Source organism: Zingiber officinale, chromosome 7B (assembly GCF_018446385.1).
Source record: "Zingiber officinale cultivar Zhangliang chromosome 7B, Zo_v1.1, whole genome shotgun sequence".
NCBI lineage: Eukaryota > Viridiplantae > Streptophyta > Magnoliopsida > Zingiberales > Zingiberaceae > Zingiber > Zingiber officinale.
The window spans coordinates 17,585,382-17,611,637 of record NC_055999.1 but is presented as its reverse complement, the minus strand read 5'-3'; the positions used below and the strand labels follow the sequence as shown (position 1 = coordinate 17,611,637).

The 26,256-nt window shown below is 36.7% G+C and overlaps 4 protein-coding genes across 4 annotated transcripts; 1 reads left to right on the top strand and 3 right to left on the bottom strand.

Moving 5' to 3' along the window:
- Window positions 1-3,804: 3,804 nt before the first annotated feature.
- On the bottom strand, window positions 3,805-5,602 carry LOC122004213. The gene is made up of 3 exons (XM_042559134.1): window positions 5,488-5,602; window positions 5,074-5,349; window positions 3,805-3,980 (listed from the first exon to the last, which is right to left on the bottom strand). The coding sequence occupies exons 1-3, from the start codon at window positions 5,600-5,602 to the stop codon at window positions 3,805-3,807; spliced, it is 567 nt and encodes a 188-aa protein (XP_042415068.1).
- A 4,381-nt stretch (window positions 5,603-9,983) lies between these two features.
- LOC122005439 (dehydration-responsive element-binding protein 2B-like) lies at window positions 9,984-15,319 on the top strand. The gene is made up of 2 exons (XM_042560473.1): window positions 9,984-10,093; window positions 13,913-15,319. Exons 1-2 carry the CDS (start codon window positions 10,077-10,079, stop codon window positions 14,955-14,957), a joined length of 1,062 nt encoding a protein of 353 aa, XP_042416407.1. The 5' UTR covers window positions 9,984-10,076; the 3' UTR covers window positions 14,958-15,319.
- An 881-nt stretch (window positions 15,320-16,200) lies between these two features.
- On the bottom strand, window positions 16,201-18,870 carry LOC122005438 (probable WRKY transcription factor 26). Its single transcript, XM_042560472.1, has 5 exons — window positions 18,494-18,870; window positions 17,912-18,091; window positions 17,263-17,822; window positions 17,020-17,181; window positions 16,201-16,921 (listed from the first exon to the last, which is right to left on the bottom strand). Exons 1-5 carry the CDS (start codon window positions 18,779-18,781, stop codon window positions 16,501-16,503), a joined length of 1,611 nt encoding a protein of 536 aa, XP_042416406.1. The 5' UTR covers window positions 18,782-18,870; the 3' UTR covers window positions 16,201-16,500.
- A 3,438-nt stretch (window positions 18,871-22,308) lies between these two features.
- LOC122005437 lies at window positions 22,309-25,429 on the bottom strand. The gene is made up of 4 exons (XM_042560471.1): window positions 25,016-25,429; window positions 24,077-24,146; window positions 23,914-23,990; window positions 22,309-22,566 (listed from the first exon to the last, which is right to left on the bottom strand). The coding sequence occupies exons 1-3, from the start codon at window positions 25,190-25,192 to the stop codon at window positions 23,938-23,940; spliced, it is 300 nt and encodes a 99-aa protein (XP_042416405.1). The 5' UTR covers window positions 25,193-25,429; the 3' UTR covers window positions 22,309-22,566; window positions 23,914-23,937.
- Window positions 25,430-26,256: the final 827 nt, after the last annotated feature.

Genomic DNA, 26,256 nt, shown 5'->3' with positions numbered 1-26,256 from the left:
TGATTTCCAAAAAGGAAAGTTATCTTTAAAATTAAAATCTCCTTTTAATCTACAAATAAAGAAAGATATTTATTCTTTTCTTAATCTTTTGTAGAAACTTATTGATATGGGTCAGGTTTAGTAGGTCCCTGGTGAAAAAGAGAAAGAAGATAGCAGAATTAAGAAAATAGATCAGTATCGGCCGGGATATACCTTAAGAGAGGTAGGCCAATCCCGATCGGGCAATACCTTGAGAAGTATAGTCCAATATCGGTCGGGATATACCTTAAGAGAGGTAGGCCAATTCCGACCGGGTAATACCTTGAGAAGTATAGTCCAATATCGACCGGGATATACTTTGAGAGAGGTAGGCCAATCCCGACCAGGTAATACCTTGAGAAGTATAGTTCAATATCGGCCAAGATATACCTTGAGAGAGGCAGGTCAATCCCGACCGGGTAATACCTTGAGAAGTATAGGTCAACATAGACCAAGATAACACGCTTAAGAAAAGAAAGGCCAACATCGGGCGGGATTGTCTGAGCTAGCGCATGCGAGTATAGATTAATATCGGACGGATGTATATGATCACCCGGGAATGAGCAAATACAAGATCATACGGGATTTATAATATATTATCGGACGATGAGGACCTGTGTTAAATAAAAATAATAACCCACCTGTATGAAATCTTGGATCAATCCCGACCAATACAAAACATAGTATAATATCGGGTTGTCCATGACATAGTGAAGATAGGATAACCAGACAAGGGTGATAAAATATAACTCATAGAATAGGACAAGAATAAACATTTTGGGGATATTTATGAATAGCTTATGAAAATATTTGCTTCATATGATTGTATAACAGGTTGACTAATTTGGTGGGAAGAATGCTTCTAGAATTTTCTGCAAATACTAGACGACAAAGAGGGTACATCTGGGGTACCAAGAAGATTCCTTAAAAGTTATTTTGTGCAAGTACATGGCTTACGTCATCTCATAACAAACTCTAACAAACCGGGGTCCACTTCATGACTACGAAGGTTATATGAAGTGATATAAAAAGGGGAATCCTCTCCGTTGGCCATGTATGCACACATTGTTGCTCGCACTCACAACCCTAATTTTCAACTACTGTTCATCTTCTTCTTCCTTCTTCCACACTAAGAGAGATCACTGACTTGAGCGTTGGAGGGCCTAGCCAGGGATTCCCACCCCGGTCTTAGGTCACTAATGACAGTGTTGGTTGGTCTCTTGTGCGCAGGAAGTCTTGGAAGCTCCAGATCCCGATTTTCTTCATTCAAGCTCTTCTCTCGTCTTGGGATCTTCGCACGAGAAGGGCATCCTGTGACTTTATTCTCTCAGATCCGCTTTGAATTTCTCGGATCGGTATTCTATAGGTATTATTCTTCATCAGCAGTAAGTTTTTCTCCCAGCTTTCCGTTTTGTCTAGCTTCTCAGACAGGATCAAATTTGGCGCCGTCTGTGGGAAGTTCACCTGAATATGAGACTACAAGATGGAAGACGCTGGAAAATCAAACTTACTCACTATTAGCCGCGAGGATCTAGATTTCCTCATTAATACTCATTGTACAGAAAGCCTTACAACAACAACAGCAACAACAACAATCCCATACTGGAGCTACTTTGCCATTAGCTCATAATCTGGCTATCTCGACTACTGAGCACCGAAGGGGAAAAGAACCGGAAGAAGAAGATCATGCATATTTCCCTCTGGCCATTGCCTCTCCGACTAGGCGTCCTCGAGCCTTCCTTCGTACTCCTTTGGAACAAGGAGGACGAAGGCCTGTATTCCAAGAATCCTCTGGCGAGGCGCTAGACAAAGAGAAGCGTAAAGTTAAGATGATGGTAGCTAGTGATAGTTCACCGGAAAGAGTTATCTCTCCATTCTCTCAAAGTGTATTGGATGATCCGCTTCCCAAGCGGTATCAAAATCTTCAGATCGACGAGTACACTGGAACTACAGATCTAGAGGATCATTTGTTAAAATTTGAGAACGTAGCATTATTACAACAATTTTTCGATGGAGTAAAGTGTCGGATGTTTCTTACAACGCTTGGAGGAGCTGCTCAACGCTGGTTTAAGAGATTGCCTGAGAATTCTATTCAAAAATTTAAAGATTTCAAGAATATTTTCTTGCATTATTTTTCTAGCAACAAGAGGTATCACAAAACTCCCTGGAGCTTATTTTCAATTAAACAAGCATCTGAGGAGTCCATCAGAGAGATTGCCTGACCATTTTACTAGGACACAGTTTCCTTCTATAATCAACAACACACACTATAAGTAATATCATTTCCCAACTTATCGGACCTATTGATTTATCGAGCTAAATCTCACCCTTTGATAAGTCAAAGAAATAAATACTAAATATATGTCCTTGTTATTATATTAGGATTAAGAGCACACACTTCCATAATAACTAAGGTCTTATTCTTTTATTAAGTCAGTATAAAAAGAACTTACCTTAAATGGTCCTATTCAATACACTCAGAGTGTACTAGTATAATTTATCAGTCAAGATAAACTAATGCCTAATTACACTACGACTATTCCAATGGTTTGTTCCTTTCCATCTCAGTCGTGAGCTACTGTTTATAATTTATAAGGAATTGATAACATGATCTTCTGTGTATGACACCACACACCATGTTATTTACAATATAAATTAATCAAACAACTACACTTAACTTATAAATGTAGATATTTGACTAATATGATTCTTATTTCTAAGTAAATATTTATACAAAAAAGCTAGGCTTTTACTATACATTCCAACAAGATGGAGTGTTCTCCTTTGTTTTCTCTTCCTCAAGGCCTTTAGTCTTCTACTTTATTAATTCACATTACTGACAGGGGCGGAACTAGAAAAAAAAATTCAAGGGGCCTGAATTGTACAGATTTTTTTTTTGCGACTAAATAAAAATATTTAATAATTAAAGCTTTACATCAACTCTTGCATAATATACAATGCTACAGAAACTATACACATGAAGTCTGAAATCTAACGGGCAAAGAAGTTAAGATCTAGTCTATTCATTTCCAGTGTGCTGATCCCTCCAAGGCTCCAACTCTTGCATAATATACGTTGCTACAGAAAATTGCAGCCAAATAAACATGAACGTCACTCACAAAGAAACTGCAGCCAACTATACGCATGAAATTCTCATGAGAGATAGTGTAGAACAGAGCAAAAAAAAAAGAGGTTCAGAATTTTGAGGAATCAACGATGAACAAAGAACACTTTAATAGTAAATATTTCTGCCAATACAAAAGCAATAATAAATAGGTCTACATCTCATTTTACAACCCACTTGATGACTAACAACATGAAACACTCGAGAGCCTATTAAGTTAATCACAACCAATTGATCTTATTGAATACTTAGGATTCTCATTTAAAACATATAACAAACTGTAATTCTAATACTTACAATATGTGATTGACATGATATTGTTAGAGTTTACCAAGAGTCCAAGAGACTAGAACTCGAGAGTCTTTCCCTTGTCTCACTTAATACTCGACCGAATCTCCATAACCTGATAAATTAACATTGAGAACATTTAATCTAACTTGCAAGAGAAAAAAATCTAGAAGTTTAGCAAAGATTAGCCTACCTTTCTTCCATAGGTGAGCTTTATTTCTGAGTTTACACAGAAGTCGGCGATGACCGACGAGTCGGTACAAGAGGAGGCAATTGGATTCTACGAGATTGTATTTGTTGAAAATGTTGTAATATTTGCTCATTTTCAATTGTAGGAAAAATATCCTTTTCAATGTATACAACTAGACTGTCATTCATTCATTCATCTCCCATTCTATACATAAATCAGTCTTCACAGTCTTCATTGCAGAAAAAACTCGTTCAACCGAAGTAGTTGCAACTGGTAAAACTAATGCCAACTCTATCATACGATAAACCAATGGGAACACCGAATGTTTTTCAGTCTCAACCAATTTCTGAACAAGAATTCCTAAGTCATCAATTGAAGAAAAGTAAGGATCATCCCGCATATTATAAAAGTAACTCATAAGTTGTTGTTCCAAAAATAAATAATCAGTACCACAGAAGTCCTTGGGATAAAAATCAGTAAGATGGAGGAGTTTGTGAACATCAAATTGAGAAAAAGAATTTCTTGGATGAAGACATGATATGCAACCAAGCAATTCCGTACTAACTTCTGAAAAATGATTATTCATCTCTTGTATAATTAAATCAACAACCTAGCATTCGAATTTGCAACCATAATAACATTAATAATCAATGAAATCTCTTTAACAAAAAAAAATAGATTTTTAGAAATAATACTTGACAAAAAATCTCCACACGATAATGATGAAAATTGATGATGAGTTGCCCTCTACGCCTACCATGACCACGAGTTAGCATGTTGTCCTCCATATCAAGTATTGGAATCATATTCAATTTACAAAATGTGTTAACTTGTTCCAAAATTATCTGCCATCCATCTTCCCTAAAGTTTTGTAGTCGACATTTCACACTTCTAACCAAGGACATGGCTTGAACAATATTTTAATCCCCTTGTTGTAGGGAAAGTGATAACTCATTTGTAATTCCCAATATATACTTTATCAAATGTAACACAAAAATAAATTGATAACTCTCCATCTTCTCAATTAAACCTACGACAACACCTTTATTCGCAGAATAAGAGGTATCATCATGTACATTTCCTAACACTTCTATCACTGAAGACCACATAGAGCATAAATGAAGTAATGTTAAGTAGTGTGATCCCCAACAAGTATCTCCAGGTTTTGCTAAACTAGTTTCTTGATTTTTTTACCTTTTCCACTAGTAATTTCTCCACTTTTCAATTCAACAATTATTTTATCATGTTGAATCTTTCTAAGTTGATCTCTCCTCTTACAAGATGCTCCAGATATATTCACAATCATAGTGATATATCCAAAAAAATTCACTCACAGTAAAATTATCATGGGCAACAGCAATAAGAACTAATTAGAGCTTATGAGAGAAATAGTGAACATACATTGCAAATGGATTTTCTTGTAGTATCAGATATTTCAATCCATTGAACTCACCACGCATATTTGAAGCTCCATCATATCCTTGGCCTCTCAATCTAGATAATGATAAATCATGTTGCACAAATAAAGCATCAATAGCCATTTTCAAAGAATGAGAACTAGTGTCAGGCACATGCACAACTGCAAGAAATCGTTCAATCACACATCCTTTTTTATTCACAAACCTCAAAACAACTCCCATATGCTCCTTCACTGAACTGTCCCGAGCCTCATAAACCATCAAAGAAAAGAATTTATCTTCAATATCATTGATTATAGCAAGTGTGATCTCTGAAGTACAAGCACGTGTTAAATCCTTTTAAATTTTTGGGAAAGTCAATTGATTGTTTGCATGAGCATTTTATTTTATAACTTTAGAAACCTCTTCATTTTGTTGACTATATCATTCAAGCAACTCAAGAAAATTACCTCTATTTGAAGAACTAGTTGACTCATCGTGTCCACGAAAGGGCAACCCTTGCTTCAATAGAAAGCGTGTCACATCCAACATTGCTGTTAAATGAGTGCGATAATCAATTTCCATATCGCGACTATGTACTCATAAAATATTCCTCACACTATGCCTTTGATCTTGAAAAGCCTCAAATTGTATTCTAGCTTCATTGTGACAACTATTCACAGTCCTCATATGACGATTGAATCTTTCTAATGCTCTTTTCCAATTGTTGTATCCATCTTTTATAAATGCATTATCTATATTTTTTTTATTTAACGGTTTGAAAAGATAACACCAAAAACAAAATGCAACATCTTTTGATATGTTATACTCTAGCCATGTATATTTTTTATACCAAGTTCCTTGAAAACTTCTTTCTTGATTACCAAAAGTTGTTTTCGGATACACATGACCATTTGGTTGACAAGGCCCTCTGAGCGCATACTCTCTTCGAGCTTGATCTCGAATAGTAATATCAAATTCTTCAATTGGTTTTCGTAATCCCGGATCACTAACAATATCATCCAAATTTAATTCTACACGGGATTGATTTTCTACTTGTTCAATAAAATTCGGCTCATTAGAGGAGCCAGAGCCCGAACTACAAGTTCATTTAAAAAATCTCTCCATATCCTACACAAATAAATAACTAAAAATAAATTATGTAATAGACAACTACAAATGTAAATATGTAATGGAAAAATATATGTTGAACTAAAACTTTAATAAACTACCACAGTACCACTACCAATCTAATAGAATACTCATGGAAAACTAAACTACAAATGTAATTTTGTATATTTTACAATAAATAAATAAATAATAATGGAAAACTACCAATCTAATAGAAAACTAAACTATAATGGTAATATGGTATCTTGTACATTTCCAAAAAAAAACAAATAATAAAAAAAAAATTTAAACATAGCAAATCTAAGTTCTAACCTTATGAAGAAATGGTGTTAGGAGCCTTGGAGTTAGAGACTCGGTTACCGGTTGGAGAATGGAGACTTCAGAGTTCAGACTACTGTCGCTACCTGGCACTTGCCGCCTAGTTGCCCGCGAGAGAGATCGCGACAGCGCGACTCCACCGAGGCACTGACTATCGCACTTGGAGTTGGAGACTTGGTTGGAAGCTTGGAGCCTTAAACTCTAGAGCCTTAGAGTTGGAGGAGAGTTGAGTGGGAGAGGAACTGGAAGAAGTTAGGGACTTGGCCCTTAGGGTTTCCGCCGTTTGCGAAGCAACGACGATGGGGGCAAAGAAAATTAAAAAAAATGCATATTTACAAAGTTGTTGTCCATCTTTAATGATTTTTGTTTTTTTATTATTTAATTTATTTAACCTTGGACCCCACTCATATTGTTTAATTAAAAATGGTAAGGAAATGAAAAAAAAATGCTCCGTCTTCTCCGACAGTGGCAGCGCACCCGCACAAGCGCACTGCATAGTGGCACAGGGTGCACAGCCGCACAGCCGCACAGCGCACTAGCGCAGCGTCGTAGCGGCACCGACGCATAGGGCACTGCCACAACCCACAGGGCCTACACGGCTACACCGACAAGTGGGGGAGGATGAAGCCTCCTCATCCTCTTGCTCTATGCGGAAACTTTCTTGTCGTCCGGTAATGTCTAGTGGACGACAGCTAGGTTCCTGAAGCCTCCCTCAGCCTTCCCAGTCGGTCCGCCCCCTGATTGGAAGAAGTTAGGGACTTAGCTCTTAGGGTTTCCGCCGTTTGCGAAGCAGCAGTGATGGGGGCAAAGAAAATAAAAAAAATGCATATTTACAAAGTTGTTGTCCGTCTTTAATGATTTTTGTTTTTTTATTATTTAATTTATTTAATCTTGGGCCCCGCTCATATTGTTTAATTAAAAATGGTAAGGAAATGAAAAAAAATGCTCCGTCTTCTCCGACAGTGGCAGCGCACCCGCACGGTCGCACCGCATAATGGCACAGGGCGCATAGCCGCACAGCGCACTAGCGCAGTGTCGTAGCAGAACCGACGCACAACGCATTGCCACAACCCACGGGGCCTACACGGCTACACCGGCAAGTGGGGGAGGCTGAAGCCTCCTCATCCTCTTGCTCTGTGCGAAAACTTTCTTGTCGTCCGGTGATATCTAGTGGACGACAACTAGGCTGGGGGGGGGGTTGAAGCCTCCCTTAGCCTCCCCAGTCGGGCTGCCCCTGATTACTGATGTCGGTGCCATATCCGACCGGGCAGGTGGTCAGCTTAGACTGATTTCCTGCCGACCGAATAACATCATTTAGATCGGCTAATGTAGTCATTTCTGCTCGGATTAGCCTTGCTTGAACACTGGTGTTAACCGCTTTGACTTTGACATACACCGTGACTATTGACCTGTGCCACATAAGCTCTTATCTCCGCATCAGCATCCAATAATTTTTTATTTAAAAGCATAGAATCTATTCATTTAGTTTAATTTTTAATTAGAAAGTATATAATCAAGTATAATATATATAGATATTACATCTATTGTTAATTTATTATCTTTGTTAAATCTATTCATTGGGTTTAATGTATTAATTATGTAAGCTACTTCATTTTAATTATAATGTAATAATTTTCTTCCTCGTACATGAATGTGAAAAGAAACTAAAAATAGATTATTTTTTTTCCAAGAATGATACTCATATTTTTCAAGAAGACGTAGATGTAATTTTACTTGAATCTAATTTTACTCGAAAGATTCAATCCATGAAAGGTTTTTGACTTTTATACAGAATTAACATATATACAAAGTTTGTGGATTATGTATACGTATTTTCTATTTGAATTGTATGAAGTTGTATGTTTTGTTAAATAGTATTTTAAAAAAGATTATGAATACTCATATTTTCTATTTATGGATACTCATAGTTAAATTCTTCATAAAGTCGGTAGATACTTATATTTTCTATTTGTAAATAAATTTATCTTTGGTTAAAAAATTGTATTTTAGAAAAGATAATATTTTTTATTCATTAAAAAAATATTATTTTTAAAAAAATTATATTTTAAGCGTCACAAAAACGTTATCTTTATAAAAAATGATAATACTTTTTAAACATTGTAAAAATATTTTTTTTTAAATGACAATATTTTTTAAGTATTATTTTTTAATGAATTTTTTATAACAGTATTTTTAATCATATTTTTTCAGCCACATAAATAATACATAAAAATATTATCTTTTAATTTTTTTCTTATAACGAGGGAAAATGTAAAAACAAGGAGGTTCTATTAAAATTTTTATAAAATTTAGCGATAGAGTTATAATTTTTATCACTAAGATTAAAAACGGAAATAAAATTTCAACACTAAAACTAGGAATAGTAATTTCATCTATGAATTGTTGATGTGATAAAATTTTAATTCCGTATTAAGTAATTATGAAATTAAATTGTCTTACTAAATTTTACGACGAGATTAAATATTAAATTTGAAGGCGGATAATTTTCTATCTATTTAACATTATTATTTTTTCCGACAGTAACTCTGTGTACGGTTTGCAATACCTCTACTTTCGAGACAAATTCCCGACAACGATGCGAGTCTCCGAGGTCTCCTCCACCGCAATTGAGCCAATATTAACCTCTCTTCGCCTTCACGATCCCCATTTCGCACAGACGCCGCCGCCACCGACGATGACGACGACCACGAATCCCACGACGACCCTCGCTACCATTCCATATCCGCTTTCGACTGAGACGCGCGACAGATCTGCACCCAGCTTCCACTCCGACGAACACGCAGGTGTGATCGCTCCCCGATCCGATCCAACGGCTGCGTGCTCCATATGCATGCAGAACCCTGGCTCTGGCGTCTTAATTCTTTCTCGATGACCAGGGTGTCCTACCGGCCCTGAATCTGAATGGATTCCCTGCTAACAGTGCTGGTGTAGGCGTGAAGGAAGATGCATGCTGCGGACGAAGAAGAGATCGCGAGGCGTCGAGGGCGTTTCACGAAGACGAAAGGCGGAGGAGCATTATGGAATTTGATTAAGACGAGGGCGTTTAATATAATTTACCTGTTTCTTCTTTAATTAAGATAAAAAAAAAAAACTGTGGAATTTGATTAATGATGAAAAAAGAAGCATTCTGGAATTTAATTATAGACTTCTTTCTTCTTCGATTAAGGTGAAAAGAAAGCATTATGGGATTTGATTGTTTACTTTGTTGCTCGTTAGAGTTTAATGAATTATTAATCAGTTTCTCTTTGATCGAGCGGTTCTCCTTTGTTAGACCGAATTGGACCCCAGTTGGCGAAGCCGGGGGCGGTCTCGGGAAGCAAACCCGGATTGCCGCGGCACCGATGTTGAGGCGCACGTGTACGGTTAGATGGAGAAGTAGTGCCTTGCGGGTTAAGAAACCGGGGAAGGTCGTCGCCACGTGACGCTTGCTTCGTCGACATTCGACACGACTACTCCTGCGTGAAGCCTTTGTATAAATATTGCGGGCGCCGCATTGCAACTTTCTTCGAGCTCAAGAAACATGCGAAAAGCGGGAAGTCGAAACCGTGATCGGGAGCCCTAAACGGAGGAGAAAAAGGAGAGCAACGAGATGACAGAGACGGATAGGTTAGAATGGAATGCTTGCTTCGATTAGATGTTTGTTTGTTCTTTAGACCGAGTTTTTTTTTTTTTTTTTTTTTTTTTTTTTGTGTTGTGCGCTTGCGCTATTTGATTAGTTCTTTGGGGATTTTTGATGTCAACAAAACAACTTAACTGCAAGGCAAGAAATCGAGTGTTTAGGTTTATTGTGTGAGTCTGGTGAGGCCGAGGAGCGCATTCATGTTGGCGTTTTAGATTCCGACGAGGAGTGTTTCACTTTCCTAGGTGATCTCACTGCGTATACGGCATGCATTAATATTGCCGATTCTGGTCGAGTTAGCTGATTATTTTGGTTCAGGCGTAAGTGTTGCTTTTTTAATTTGTTTTTATGCGTTTTTATATAACATAAAATCTCAATAGCTCAGCGCAATGTGGTAAGGATTTGATGGTTGGGTTAGATTTTTTTATTTCTAGCATGTAACTAATGCCGACTGGTCTCATGCTATGAAGAATGAGGGTTGGTTGAATTTTAGGCTCTAAAATGATTCCCCAACAAGTATTTTGTCGTGGTTAGAGCAAAGAGAAGTTGATAAAGTAGATTTTTTTTGGAGATCTTACTAGCACTTTATCGGCTAGAATCAGTTTCTGCTTCTCATTGCATTGTAGTTATACAGATTTTTTATGATTGCAGCATGATTTGCGATTGTCAATGAATGCCGATATTTAACAGTTGGGTAACAAAGTATAGAAGATCAAGTCAATGAAGAGAAGCTTGGATTGGATTGCATCTAAAATTGCATAAGTTATTAAAAATAAATAAAAATGTTATAATCGGATGATTGATTGATTTTATAGTTAGATAATAATTTTAATTGGTGGTGAAGGTGTGAAAGAAAATTTATGAAAAGAAAATTTTTGCTAATGCAATAAAAAGTTATTTAATTAATTTTAATATTAATAATGATACTACTTGTAGGGAGTTGAATGGCAAGGTTTCTAGGTTATCATTAAGCATCCCTTTGTGGCTTTAATTGTGTTTCTTTTACCTGACAACAGCTTAGACTATGATTATATATCTGAGTAGCGTAAATGATCAATCATGTCTTGGTAGGACTAACTAAAGAAAATAATATTAATGATAATTATTTTCAATTCTGATAATAAAATAAAGAATGAGTGATGGACTTATGAATCCTGTGTGGTCAGTGTGTCTTTGAGTCAAAAGGGAAATCTGATGAGTGTTGTATGATGCACTATATTTTTTGAGTTGCATTGGGTTGATAGAAGTGGCACATAAAAGTTTGTGCAACATAGATGATAATTAATTATGGCAAAAGGTAATAACCCTCACCACGGGACTCCTCCAAGACCGCTCCAAACATATTGGAAAGGAGTAAATCATGGGAGGTCATTTGGCCAACCTAGTGACCTCCTAGGCGTGATTCAAACTCGAGATCTATTGTGGCAACTTCTCACCTGAGTACCAACTCAGCTATGCTCATGTGGGAAAATGTGAAACCATTACCTCGGTGGCCCCTTCATGGTGGCTTTCGTCCAGCAACATCAATGCATATAAGTAAGGGTTGAGGTATCCAGCTGGACATCATATGAACTAAATTCTCCGCCCTTAGGGGCAAACACAAATAATAATTAATGATAAGAAGGATGGTGTGATAAACATTTTAATTGGAATTGGTATCTCAAATAGGTGATAAAACTTGAGAAAACAAATTGATATGATATGGATATATTAAAAGGTCATCAATAAATCCTACAATTATAAGTTAAATTAAATTTGAGTGAAAAATGTAATAGTAGAGAGAAGCAGAGAAGAAAGTAGTCAATATTAGTGCTATTGGCTTTCATAGAATCCAATGCATTGATTGGGAATGATTAAATAATTGGGTATGAGTAGAATCCTATTCGACCCTGATCCGAATACCATATATATATATATATATATATATTATTGGTATTTAATCTTTTATTATTGAATATGATTAAATTAGTAGTATGTTATAGATGTTTAATTCATTTTTTAATTATATTTTTTTGTTATGATGTTAATTCTAATATGCTTTTGTTGAATGATGGTAGCTGGATGAAATAAAGAAAATTATTAGTATAGAGGATATCCGATCCTCTGATGGTTATGAGTATGAGAATAGATATCCGATTCCCGATAGATATGGGTATGGGGATGGAGATGAAAGTTGAAAACCCGACAAAAATAGGGATGAGAATGGAGGATAAGGAATCTGATCCAAATCCAACCATTGTCATCTCTAGCAGACCAGTGTCATCCCTAGCATTGACAAAAAAGATGATCTTTTCTGAAATCGGTGAAGATGACGTGCTAGACAGATAACTCTGTCGTTGATTGGAGAAGATTCTGAGATGGAGAAAAGATGACACCTAACACATTCTACACCGCAAAGTGAGCAAAGGGAAATGTTCGAGCAAGAACCAGGCAGGGGGTCCTTGGCGTAGGCACTCCAACGCTCAAGCCAGCACCGTAGCTGAGCGAAAAGTGGGGAAGAATATGAAAAGCAGCGTAGCTGTGTATTCCCTCCAAAACGTACTTGGCCAACAGAGAGGATCCTTTTTTATATTAACCCTCAGAACCTCCGTAATAATGAGGTGTCAGAGAATGTTTGATGTCAAAATGTGTTAACTAACATTAGGTAATGGAAGTTGTACGACCACCCTCAGAAGAAGGTTCTATTTGACAGATTGTTGTGATTTAACAATGTTATCTCTTGGAGATAGTCAAACCGGTCTTGTAGTCGATCGATTGTATATTGGGAAACTTGCACATGAGAAGTAGGGAACTAAGCCCTATAGGTCCAACCTGCATTGGGGCCGATCGGCTATATACTGAGAAACTTGTATTGGAGCTAAGCTCCATAGGTCCGACCGGCGTTGGGGCCGACCGACTATGTATTGAGAAACTTGTATTGGAGAGATGAGGAGCTAAGTTCCTTACGCTCGACCAGTTCCGAGTCCGGCTTGCATTTGAGAGTTGAAGAACTAAGTCCCTTAAGTCCAACCGGTTTTGTATCTGACCGGTTGTATACTCAAACTTGCATTGGCTAAATGAGGAGCTGAACCTTGGTGAGAGTGATTGGCCCACCTCGTACACCCTAACTTTGACTCCTTGATTTTGATTTTTATGTCAGCCAACCTTTTGGACTTTAGGGGGCCCACCTTATTCGCTGTATCAAAAAGACAAGCGCAGTTTTTGTTGGTGATGAAGATGATAAAGTCCATCAACATATCAATTTCTATGTGGCATGCAAACACTTTCGGTTCTGCTGAGAAGCGAGTACCTGAATGAACTGCAAGCTCATAATTACTTCCCATTTACATGCCAGATTAGTTCAAGTGTGAAACATTTGAAATTGGCTTTCTGGCCTGGTAACAAATAGTCGTGCATGATGTTCAGCTTTGCTGTAGCAATGTTGAGGCAGATCATTGTTTTACTGACTTGAGTTTTAGTTCTTAGGATGTTCAAAGAACACATTTACTTATTCTTTTTGTGCTTCTCTTGTGATTTCTGCTGAAGTGGAATTAGGGAGCAGCAGGTGATTGGTAACTTTGTTTCTACAGTGTATAGGTATGAAATTAAATTCACCTCCTGAATTTGCTGTGTTACCTTCAGTGTCATTTTGATTTTCTTCTATTAAAAATGGGTTTAGTTTTATCTTAGTCTGTTTCAAAGGAACAGTTTGAGTAGTCTTCTTTTGTTAAAGTTTTCCCGTTGGTTGGTTTTTATCATTAGCAATTTGTCTGTATTTATTTTCCTAAGTTCTTATTTTTGATAATTAAAAACCTCTCTTGTTCCAGTAAGAGGAAAGTACGTAGGGGGAGTAGTGGCTCCGCTTCTGTATCCCAAACACTTGCTTGGTGGAAGCAGCACAATCATCAGCTTGGCAGTTTCCTTGACAGTGAAAAGCAAGTGGTAAAGCCACCTGCGAAAGGTTCAAAAAAAGGATGCATGCGAGGTAAAGGAGGACCAGAGAATGGCAGTTGCAGATATCGTGGTGTAAGACAGCGAACATGGGGCAAATGGGTCGCGGAGATCCGAGAACCAAACCGAGGAGGCCGTCTTTGGTTAGGAACCTTTCCTGATGCCACCCAAGCTGCTCTTGCTTATGATAATGCAGCAAGGGCAATGTATGGAGCTCTTGCTCGTGTCAACTTGCCTAGCAGCGCCTTGTGTGAACCGACCGCGACCTCGTATCATTCAGATGCTGCTGATGCCTCCATCTTTAGCCAAGATTCTCATCAACAGGATGCTGTGGGTATATCTGTGCTTCGCCAGACTGACATGGAGGTTCAAAGAACTGGTCATGACGGTGCAACAGCCATGGACCATGCACTTCGACACAAAGAAGCTGGAATCAAGCTTCCCAAGGTGGAAAAGATAGAGGAGGTAGGATACTATGATGCTGCGAACAATACATCCCAACTCCATCAGACTGAAACCAGGTTTCCGAAGATAGAGCAGAGAGATGAGTTGGGGTGTTATGTTGAACCATCATCATCATCTGCAGCTGACACTTCGAATATCGTTTTCCAAGAGTCGAACATGGAGGAAGAATTCTCCATGGAAGAGATGCTGAACATGATGGCTACTGATATGACAAATGATGAAGGCGTCACTGGTTCAAACTGGCAACACCACTTGCCTGAAGATATCACATACCATTCTCAAAATCTAGATCCTGCTGCCATGATCTGGGGTCTGTACCCGAACCTGCTGGATGTTGGCTTCAGCAACAGTCTGATGGTGCCCATCGGTGATGATTGGAACACTTTGCAAGTCGACTCTCCAAAGAGTATAGCAGGGTTTGGAATGTCCAACGCAGACGTGCCTCCAAACCAATAGAGCTCAACATTCTGGTAAGGAAGACAGTTCTGGCTCAACAAAATTACCTCGAATCCTTGTCCAAAACGCCGTCAGTCAAATAGCATGTGATTACTCCATTTATTATTCACAGGCATTTTGCATACTATAGATTTTTTTTTTTCTCTTAGAAGAATTTAACTAGTATATACATGTAATATTTAACCCAATAGGTTTTCTAGTATCAGTTTTCTTTTACCCAGAGTTGTTGGATGCTGAAAAAAAAGTGAATGTTTTACTCATTAGGGCATCCATAACGAAGTTAATGCCTCAAGCATTAGCCATTAACGATGACATGCCTCAGGCATTAGATCATCAAGCATTAGCCATTAACGATGACATGGATATTTTTTTGGCTACTGTAATATTAATGTTAATGCCTCAGGCATTAGGCATTAACGATGACATGCCTCAGGCATTTGGCATTAACGTTGACATGGATATTTTTTGTTGGCTACTGTAATATTATTGTGTTCAAATCTTTCAACATGTTAATGTTATATATTTAAAAAAAAATAAAAAAATAAGTATTAACGTATTTAAACGTTAAAAATGCTATATATTTTTTAAAAAATAAGTATTAACCTATTTGCACGTTAAAAGCATTGCGGATGATCTTAGCTTCTTAAAAATGTCCGTTAGCCAGAGTTAATGGATACTGATAAAGACCAGTGGCAGATGCAACGAATGGAGACAAGCCTGAAGCTGTCTTTAGGCTTATTGCTGGCTTTTACTTTTACAATAATTCACAATGACTTATTTCAAAGGCAGCTCTTTATGTACTCGTATCAAAGATTAACTCTCCACGCAGACCTTAAAAAAAAAAAAACTTTTCCCTTGCTTGTGTAAGTTATCAGAAGGAAAATGAGGCAGAAAAGATTTTTTTTTTCACCATTTTACTTTTCTAGAATTAAAAGTTCTTAAATATATTTAAACACTAAATATCTTTCACATAAGAGCCTAAGCATTTTGGATTGAATTGGATTGTGTTTTGGACTTATAAAAAGACAAATTCTTCAATACGAAAGAACTCTTCATTTAAATGTTTCTCAACTTCATTTCACTCCTGCAGTATAAAATCCTTAAATACCAAGAGCCTTATTGAAGTAGTTTCTAATTATTTTTTTTTGAAACATTAAACTTATCCTTATTGATTCAAACAATATAGACAAATTTATTATGACTAAAAAGAGAGTCAAAACTGTTATCCAATGTACATCTATGATTATGAAAACAAATCATTTATATTGTAGAAAATATTTGCAAACTTGGAAGTTAACCAACTTGCTACATCCTAGACTGCAATTTTTTCCCTTTAAATTATACAGAAATATTAGTGGTTCAGAGGCCTGTTTATGAAGTGTATTGAGGCCTATAACAAATAAACAAATTGAAGATTATCGTCTATATATATCATAACTTTGAACTTGGAAGACCTCATGCGATGTACAAGAAGTTCTACTGACTAAAACCGTATGCTGTATCATTGTATGCTGCTTCACCCAATGATCAACTGAAATCCAATTTAAATTAGCAGTGAGTCGAGGAACGAGTCTTCCCTTGGTTCTTCCTTTGTTTCGGAGAACATGTTCCCCATGTGTGCTTGTTGCTGCTGCAGCAGCTGTTGTTGTTGAGTTATGAATGAGTTGATTGAGTTCTGATAACCTAACCCATAATTCACTGCTGCATTCAGTCTACCGTTGAAGGCATTGTTGGCCACAATTTGGTTGACGTGATTCATCATGACCGATGGGCGAATTGCCATGGCGGCACCATGGCAATCTGGCTGAGGCCGGGTGAGTAGCGGCGCACCGCTGCCTCTGGCTGCAGGCACATCATGGTTGTGCTTGCCTTCGTATGTGGTGATCACTGATTTCGTATCATGGGATGCTCTCTCCACATGTTTCCTCACTGGGCAACCCATGGTGGTGCATTTGTAGTAACTCCTATCGATCAAACAAGTTCTTGTTAAGCACAGTTGATGGACACAAAGTTTAAGCTCCAATCATATAGACCAATATATAAAAGCAATGTTGCAACTCACCTTGGATTTGGATTCCCTTTCACCACCTTTTGTCCATATTTTCTCCATCGATAACCATCATCAAGGATGTCGATGTCACTCTGTGTCTGAACCACCACTCTGGGCTCTCTAACAGTTCTATTTCCTGGGCCTGGCACCCCTTCATTCTCACCTTCCGCCTTCCTGAAACAATAACGATTCATAGTGAGGCATGTTAAAAATTGATTGTGTTAGCATGAATTTTTAGTGTTTAGCGAAGCTTACCATCGCTTGGAATCAGGTTCGTCTTCATCGAAATCATTGACATCCTGATTATTCTGTTGGGAGCTCATATCAATCTCATCGTCCCCAAACGACACTGACGAATTATCAGGCGTCTGAACTGAATCAATAGGCATGTCTGATTGCCCGCAGGAGTTCTCAGAAGCTTTGGAAGACACAGCACCCTGGAATGCTTGGGCCATAGCAACTGAGTTCCTTCTGGTGGATTGAGGTTTTGGGTGATTGTGAGTCCCCTTGTACACAATTTCAGTGATCTGCCCATCCAAGGATCTCTCCACCTTCTTCTTCGTTGGGCAATTAGGGTATGTACACTTGTAGTAGCTTCGCGGGTTGTCACTTGCTTTGACTTGTTTCTGGCCATATTTCCTCCAGTTGTATCCATCCTCCAACCTCCTCTGATCTTGAAGAGACACAGAAGCTTGGATTCCACCGCCATTGCTGGCTTGAGAGTTTGCCTGCGCTGGAGCGACAGCTTCAACTTTGATGCTGGATTTCAAGGAAGATAGTTCAGAGTTGTTGCCACTGGTCTCATGATGATTCCACTGTTTGACACAGAATTCACATCCAAATTTAGCAACTTGAGCGACGATTCAATTAATCAAGCCTTGGGGCAAGAGGGAAGAACTAGTACCGGAGAAATTGCAGCCAGGGAATTCTGATACGGTGCCGTCTGCAAGTTTTGTGGAATTGTGTTGGTACGGAAGGAGAAATTTTTGTTCTCGATGCTGTTGCCAAGTTGAGAAGTAGAAGAGAAGAACCTCGAATTCAAAGCTTGTGCCGGAAAAGTCCCCGTAGTTGGAGATGGCAACATCTGTTCAACAAAATCAAGATGCTCAGTACACTTTTTAAGCACAATATATTCTAATTAAGGAAAAAAAAAAAGCGGACAGAAAGCAATAGATTTCTAAATTATATTGCAATAAGAACAGATAGATCCAATATCCACGCAACAAGTGCCCATATCATCAAAATCTAAGATTTTCTCCCTAAAATCGCAGACTTCAGTGATCTACATAACCGCGTTTGACTTCATACAAATCGTTTCATAATATATCAACTTAAATCAATGAACAAAAGCAAAAAAAAAAAAAAACCCTTCAAGGTTGCTAATTTAATTCCATATATGCTTGATTGATTAGCAGGAAACAAAGAAATCAGTCATGGAAATCGACATCAAATTGACCTAAAAGAAGTAACCATCGAGGCCACCTACATGAGAAGACGAGAGGAGAAGAGGGGAATCCAAGAGCTCCGCAGGGCTAAGTCCGGCGGGGATGGCGAAGCAGGAGGAAGCCGAGACGGGCGGTCGGGATATGGGCAGCGACGGTGGCGGTGCCGACTTGAACTTGGGCACTCCTCCTCCGCTCCCCTCGGAGTCCCTCCGGCCTCCGTCGTCGCTGGCTAGGAGCTCCGTGAAGGAGGAGCAGGTCGGCGAGAAGGCGAACGCCGTCGTCCCGGTGGAGTTGGCCGGCGAGTCCAAGCTTCCGGCGGAAGAAGCCATCAGAAAGGAAAGAGCAAGAAAGAGGGCGAATTTGGGGAATTTGAAGGGGGGAAGTCGCCGAGGGTTTAGAGAGAAAGGGGACGAAAATTCGGACGAGGGAGATCGAGAGCATCAAAACCAGGGGTTGTTTGGTCAAAGCACGTGCGTTTACCGGAGTAGGTGGCGGCTGACGGAGGACACCGTGATGCTTCCTCAAAACAGATGAGATCTAGCTCATTTTTTAATTCTAATTTAATTTAACCTTCAAATAATATTAAATATGGTATTTCAAACCTTTTCAAGAAAATCCCTTTTAATTCACTCGACACTTCTATTCATTATTTTTATTTAATAATAATAATAATAATAATAGAAAAAAATGCGGCCTCTAATACGTGGGCAAGTTATTAATTGAAGGCTAAATTCGATACGGCATGACGTGGAAGCTTACGTGTCGCTTTTACAACTACTTTTTTATTTTTTTTAAAAAAATTGTTTCTAGAAGAAAGAAGCTTCCGAATGGTAAATTTGTCAATTTGGTAAAAAAGAAAGGACAAAGTCGTCATTTAAGTCGATTAAAGTGGTGGAGTTGCGTCCGCGCCAAGGCATTCGCGGGAATACGACGAGTTAGGTTAGGTGAGAAACCTTTTCTCATATCATTATCTCACCCCACTAATTAATTAATTAATTAATATTTTTGGTTCAAAATATATTAAAATTCAGAATTGATAATATGTACATCACGTAAATTGGTGGTATAAATCGACCTATTTGTGAATATTTTTATGTTAAAACAATATTTTTAAAATATTTGAGGAGTTTATAGACACTTGATTAATATTTATTGATTGAGCTAATGATAAAATAAATAAAGGTGAAAGAAGAAACTTAAATTAGATAATTTTATATCCCTAATTTTTTTAATATAATTTATATAATAAAAATAAAAATGCTTGTGCTTCACGATGGGAGACAAGTGGCTTATTTAATAGAATGATCAAACATGAATGCGTTTAAATCCGCATTTGCTATGGATGCATTTCTTTTTAAAAATCTTTCAGAGAACACGTCATACTTTTATTTTTTTCCAAAAAAAAGGTGTACTTTTTCCATTTTTTTATAAAAAATAAAAAATATTGATTATTGTTTTAGATAAAATAAAAATATTGAATGAAAAATATAAAGATTATATAATAATTTTAAATATATCTTTCTTTTAGGGATGTAATTGAGCCGAACCGATCCGAACTTTTGGATATTTGAGTTTGGCTCGTTTATAATCGAGTCGAGCTCGAGCTTTATTTAACGAATATATTCATACCTCACGAGAACTTTTATCAAGTCTAAACGAGCTTAATAAATATAAATTATAAATTTAAATATTCATTTAAAATTAAATAATATATTTTTAAAAATTATAATATTCTTGTTAAAATTTATGATTTTATTCTAATAAATAAATTTAATATATTTACCTATGTTTTCATAAGTAGAGTGTAAAATCTATAAATTCAATATCAAAATTATTATTATTTTTATTTAAAAATTAATTAATGAGCTTAACGAACATGTTCATGAGCTAACGAGCCGAATATTGTGAAGCTTGAGCTTGGTTTGTTTATCTTAACGAGTCTCATTAAACGAGCTCAAACGAGCTTTTATCGAATCGAGCTTCAAATAACTTACGAATGACTTGACTTATTTATACCCCTATTTTCTTTTAATTTTAAAAACTAGTTTAGATCAGGATGACCCATACATGCCAGTGAACAGATACTCGGTAAGATGAAGAGACTATTTATTTTGTTTAACTTTATTAATTCATTATTTATTTATTTATTTATTTTATCTTAAATTTTTTATAGGGAATTTGAGTCTTTACAAGGAATTTGAGTCTTTACGTCGGTTCTCGGACTATGCTATAAAATATTCAGATTACTATTTACGATTCAATCTCAAATATAATTATAATAATTTATAAAAAAATTCTTCAAAATAGAATACGTAATTAAAAGATATTAAACTTTTAAATTATCTGTCACGTTCACTTCTCAATTTATCTTAATAATCAGTGAAATTTTTTTATAAATCTAAATCGATCATCTCATAATTAACTAGGTTTATCAATTTTTTTTAAGCTTTACAACGAGTTTAGTTAACATTACAGTTAGTTAACATACCAGTAATAAAATTTTATACAATTGAACTCAAGAGATTTTACTCACCTTCGCATTCGTTTCTAAATTATACGAAGATAAATTAAAACTTATAACTAACTGTTAAATAATCAGAGGGGAGGTGTGAGAATTGTTTTTTTCGGATAAGTATCCGCTAAAAAATTTAAATTAAAAATTTATACACAGATGAACAAATCCTGTACTTTTTTATATATATAAATTAATTAATTACAGGTGAAGTGTCCTTTATTAAAATTTGGATGCACGTGTGAAGTACGTGAAGAAGATTAATGGAGAAGTGGAAGATCACGTTACACGTTTGACGCTTGGGAGATTTTTTTTTTAACAGAAGGGACATTATATTATTGTCTCATGCACGTTGTGTTGCGTATCTCTTCGGTTGGAACTTCTTGCATATCATCTGGGCACAGATTATGAAAAATATAATAAATAGAATTATTGTTTACTATATCTCTTATTTTATTGAGAAGATACAAATATTTTAAGTTTGCATGAAACATCTCGACGTTTCGAGGATCTAATGATGCAATAGAAAGATCTTAGATGATTTTGTGTATCTAATGATGCAATATAAAGATCCTTGGATGATTTTGTGTATTTTTCTAAAGGATTTTTAGTGCAATTGAAAGATCATTAGAAGATTTTTCTGTAGTTTTTAAAAAGGATTTTGAGTGTACTACTGTACTGTGTATTGTTGAGATTAGTATTTTAAATTTAAAAAAATATATATTTCGATAATTTTAAAGGACTAAGATTAGGACAGTAAACTAAATGGTTCAAATTTGTTTATAAAATAATCTAAGTCAAATCTAAAATGAATCCTACCAATGAATCCTATCATTAAAATGATGATTTTTCAAGTTCAATTTTATTTCTTTTTTATGCGTTTAAATTTGATTCAAACTTACTTGAATTTAATTTGTTTAAAGTTCTTAATTTAAATTTATTTAATTAATTATTGAACTCGATAATATAAATTTATTTCTTTATTTTAAAAATTTCTTCATTATTTAATATATTATAAAATTTTTATTAATGGACATGATAATTAAACATTGTTGATGTACGAATTGAATTCATGGAATTCATGTGTTCAAACTTATTTATTTAATTTAACTAATTGTTCAAACTTGTTCATATTAAATAAACATAAATAAATTCTTACTAAATCATCCATGAGCCTTATTCATCAATGTTTGGTTCAGCTCTAACTATGACACATTTAAAAACAAAGAAACAAACCTTCAAGGGAACTACAAGTCACATCCAGAAATCACATTTGTTTGTAAAAAAAAAAAAATCACACAATTGAAAGATTAATGTAAAACATTCAGCTCTAACTATGACACATTTAAAAACAAAGAAACAAACCTTCAAGGGAACTACAAGTCACATCCAGAAATCACATTTGTTTGTAAAAAAAAAAAAATCACACAATTGAAAGATTAATGTACCCAAATACAACTCATTTACAATAAACAGTCCTAAATGAAAAGACTGGAAGAAGTTGCACAACTTGAAAAACACAATTGGTTCATAACAATTGGTCATACAATCCTTGGGAAACAAAACGTAAATAGTTGGTGTGTTGATGCACTGAAAATGGATCTGCAGGAAGAATAGAGAAGAAAATATATCCAATAAATTTCAGTGGAAACAAAAATAAAAGCAAGTGTTTACTAGAACAATGCTAAGCATGTTTAACAAAACTAGTAGATAGATATATTTATCCAAGAGAGAACTGCACGAATGGCTTTAGGAAAAACCAATGATTTGTTTAAAAATGAAGAAGATGTTGTATGAGAGTGAAAAGTTTGATAAACATCCTTAATATACATCATACTTATTAAACAAATACAAGGTCATGTTTATCCTTTTTAGTTTCATAACTGAATATATATCTGAGCTATCTAATTGGTGAGCTTGGTTGAATTGATGATCGAGTCGACATGTGTCTGAAAGACACTAACAAACTAGCTAGTGACCTCGAGTTTCAATCGGGTTTATCTTTGGTCCGGTTTTGATAACTATGGATATAAGAGTTTCTCTCTAGGTCATTCAGTTTTGATAACTCGCATATATTGTCTTTCCCCCTCACTTGGAAGTCTGTCCAATCTTTGGAGTTTTCCACAATTTGTGTTCATGATTTGTCGTCTTCGTTCTAACAATATGTATAATTCACTTAACGTCTTTGCGAGAGAAGCTCTCTCATACTAATCATTTAAGACAAATATGTGCAGCGAAATTTACAAGGAGATAAAAGATGAAAGCCATGAGCAGAAAGATAATTCACACCAATTTGCAAAAACAAAATCAAGCACTTAAAAGAAGCAACGGTGCTGTGAAGATCCACTTAGCTTGCTATCCAAACCATATACCTAAACCAATTTGAAGGCAACCTTTAAACCCAAAATCATGAAAATTATGAAACTAAATATTAACTATACTCAATTTTAACAAACTCGTATGCTAAAAAGCATTATAAAGTCCACATTAGAGGAGCAAGCATCTATTTCATTCTTAAACTACAGAGTAGAAAGTAGACAGTCTCCAGGACAGAGTTCTTCCTTGTACTTTTGACTGTTTACTTTGTGGGATCTTTAATAATGCGAGGGAAATTTCAACCAAAGAAAATTACCAAAAGAAAGACAAATTTGTGTTCCTTGTCATTTGTCATGAACAATAAATTAAAAATGGAATTAGCATTAATCAAAAGTAGCATAGATATATGGAAAATAATTCAATACCAGGAGCAAATCACTTTTTCCATTAATTTACAAAGGCATTTTAAAATATTGGGTATTGGGTATATTATATTCGATGACTCCAGATGCAACTGTAAAATGATAGTAATTCATGGCTATTTATTTCTTTTACCCTTTGACACAGTAGAGCAACAATCATCTAGAGAATTCAGTTTAAATTATCCAAACAGAGCATAAGACTTTTATGAACCTTCTTTAATTCAGGCCATTCTGCTCATGATTCCATATTAATGTTCTCATCAGAATCCGAGTCACTAGCATTATAACCTAAAAAAATTTAACAGCATCAGCAACAAAATCCATAAACATAATGCCCAAGAACAAAATAGATCCCATCCCAATTAGAGTATCACCTGGCTGTTTGTCGCTAACCTTCCAAACTGAACTTCGATACCTTGATGCTTTTGTAATCCAAGCATTTGCCTGCAGATGCCCAAAAAAATTAAAGAGCTTGTGAAGGAAACACTTAATCATCCGATCTAAGCATATAGAAAACACTAAATCATATATGTTGTGAAAGCATTTCAACTTATTGAAACTTTCCAGGGATTCTATACAACTCATAGTCTCAAACTCTTAGGCACATTTGGTAGGCAGAATTGAATGGAATAGAGATGTTTATTTCAACCATCATTTTATTTCAATGTTTGGATGGATATTTGACATAGAATTATCATTCCTAGTTCAAAAAGCGTAATGATCATAATGAGTCTACCTCCACTCAATAAGACAGATGGACCAAATAGGCTACTGGGTCAGGCGTGACTGAATTAGATTCTATGAATCACTTGCTGTTCTAGCGTGAGATCTTGATAAACAAATGATAACTTTGTTTGGCTTACTCACCTTTGCAGCATCTCATTCTATTTGTTCTCATTCTATCATCTCTTGGAGCTACAACTAATTGATCTCAAATATCAATATTTTTTGCTGCATTCTTTCTAGTAAATTCACATACCAACCTAAGTCCTACATTTTTTCCCTTTTAAACTAAGGGGAACACAACCATTATACAAGACTGCTCTCTCCATTTAGAATAATAGTACCAATATGTCTAAAATCTTCCAGTAATTTCATACCCATTAACTCTCTTTTTGAGATCCCAGCAGTGAAATCTTTATCGTCAAAGATTAGAACGGTGAGAGAAGCGACACCTTTTCTCAATATATAATTTCCCGCAAAACAAACAACACAAGCAGGAGATGCAAAACCTCTTCCGCCCTTTCCAACTAAATATCTCAATCCACGCATGGAAACAATGAATTGACAGATTATGAAACAAAAGCCCTCACCTTTTGCTCGTTCTTCGAGACTCCGTAGCCGCTCTGGTACATCTGACCAACAAGAACTTGCATCGCAGTATCCCCGGCCTTTGCCTCCTTGAGCGCATCCTGGAACCACCGACGGGTGCAGTCCACTACCACGTCCTTGAGAGGGACGCGGTTCTCCCGCACCCTCCGTTCGTCCATCACCCGCAGAAGACGTCTAGAAAGGGGCGGCAGTGGGAGCGGGCTCCTCTCTAACGAAGGCAGACACTTAAGGTGCCGATTGACCACCTTCGTGCTCCAGAGGCTCTCGGCCGCAACGCAGGCGAAGGTCTCTATGCTCGTGGGCGACGGCAGGCGTTTGCCGATAAAACGGCGGAGGAGCAGACACAGAAAGAGAGGGCAGACCGAGTCGCAGAAGAGGGCTATAAAAATCGCATCTTTATGGGAAAAAAAGAAGGGATACGTAAGCCTTTAGCACTGAGAAAGTCTCAAAACGGATTTACCCAGATGGGTCACGGTCCGAACCCGAACCTAGTCAAGCTTTAATTTTACAAAAGAAAATAATGAAAAGTTTAAAATATATATCAGAAAAAATAAATTCTTACTATACTATGAGAATAAACAGAATTGAACAAATCTTGACTGATCCTGTCCGAGTCGAGGTAGACATTAGAGATATGACATTCCTATTGATTACACGTGGACTTTCGATAAAATTAGCCTGTAAATACAAAAACATCAGTGCTGAGTCAGAGAGTGGTGTCTCGGTGATGATCCTCCGACGCTCAAGTCAGATCTCCGGTGAAAGTAGCAAGCAAGCAAAGAAACGAAAGTGGCAGCGTAACTGTAGCTATAATAGAATGAGCATACCTTCGTCGAAGCTTGGGATCCTTTAATTTATATAGGGCTCCTAGGGGTGCGCGCGCACGCTCTTTGAGGCGTGCACGCATCTCAAAGCTTCCCTGATAGGACGTGTCAAAAAAGTGTACATGACACCATACCTCAATAGCTCGAGCATATCCTGACAAGATAGTGGAAGCTTCCGTCGTACGATTCTCTGCCTAATCATGCCGTCGACCATGCTGTCTGTATGCGGCACGGGTCTCGAGGAGGATATCAGTCGATCCTACCTTTGTCTGCTAGTGGGCTGAGCGGGCGGACCGCTCGGCTAATTCTGCTGTCTGGGCCGAGCGGGGAGGCCGCTCGGCTACTTCCGCTATCTGGGCCGAGCGGGGAGACCGCTCGGCTACTTCCACTGTCTAGGC

Excerpts from the sequence above, each read along its gene's own strand:
- LOC122005438 (XM_042560472.1), bottom strand. The coding sequence starts at position 18,781 with ATGGCTTCTTCCGCCGGAAGCTTGGACTCGCCGGCCAACTCCACCGGG. Across the intron at positions 18,092-18,493 it reads TTCTCCTCTCGTCTTCTCAT|ATGTTGCCATCTCCAACTAC; the intron begins GTAGGTGGCCTC and ends TTTGTTGAACAG. Across the intron at positions 16,922-17,019 it reads AAAGGGAATCCAAATCCAAG|GAGTTACTACAAATGCACCA; the intron begins GTGAGTTGCAAC and ends TTTGATCGATAG.
- LOC122004213 (XM_042559134.1), bottom strand. The coding sequence starts at position 5,602 with ATGGAAATTGATTATCGCACTCATTTAACAGCAATGTTGGATGTGACA. Across the intron at positions 5,350-5,487 it reads AACTAGTTCTTCAAATAGAG|AGATCACACTTGCTATAATC; the intron begins GTAATTTTCTTG and ends CTTGTACTTCAG. Across the intron at positions 3,981-5,073 it reads TGGAGCTTCAAATATGCGTG|GAATTCTTGTTCAGAAATTG; the intron begins GTGAGTTCAATG and ends TTGATGACTTAG.
- LOC122005437 (XM_042560471.1), bottom strand. The coding sequence starts at position 25,192 with ATGGACGAACGGAGGGTGCGGGAGAACCGCGTCCCTCTCAAGGACGTG. Across the intron at positions 24,147-25,015 it reads TCTCGAAGAACGAGCAAAAG|GCAAATGCTTGGATTACAAA; the intron begins GTGAGGGCTTTT and ends GGGCATCTGCAG. Across the intron at positions 23,991-24,076 it reads GGTTAGCGACAAACAGCCAG|GTTATAATGCTAGTGACTCG; the intron begins GTGATACTCTAA and ends AAATTTTTTTAG.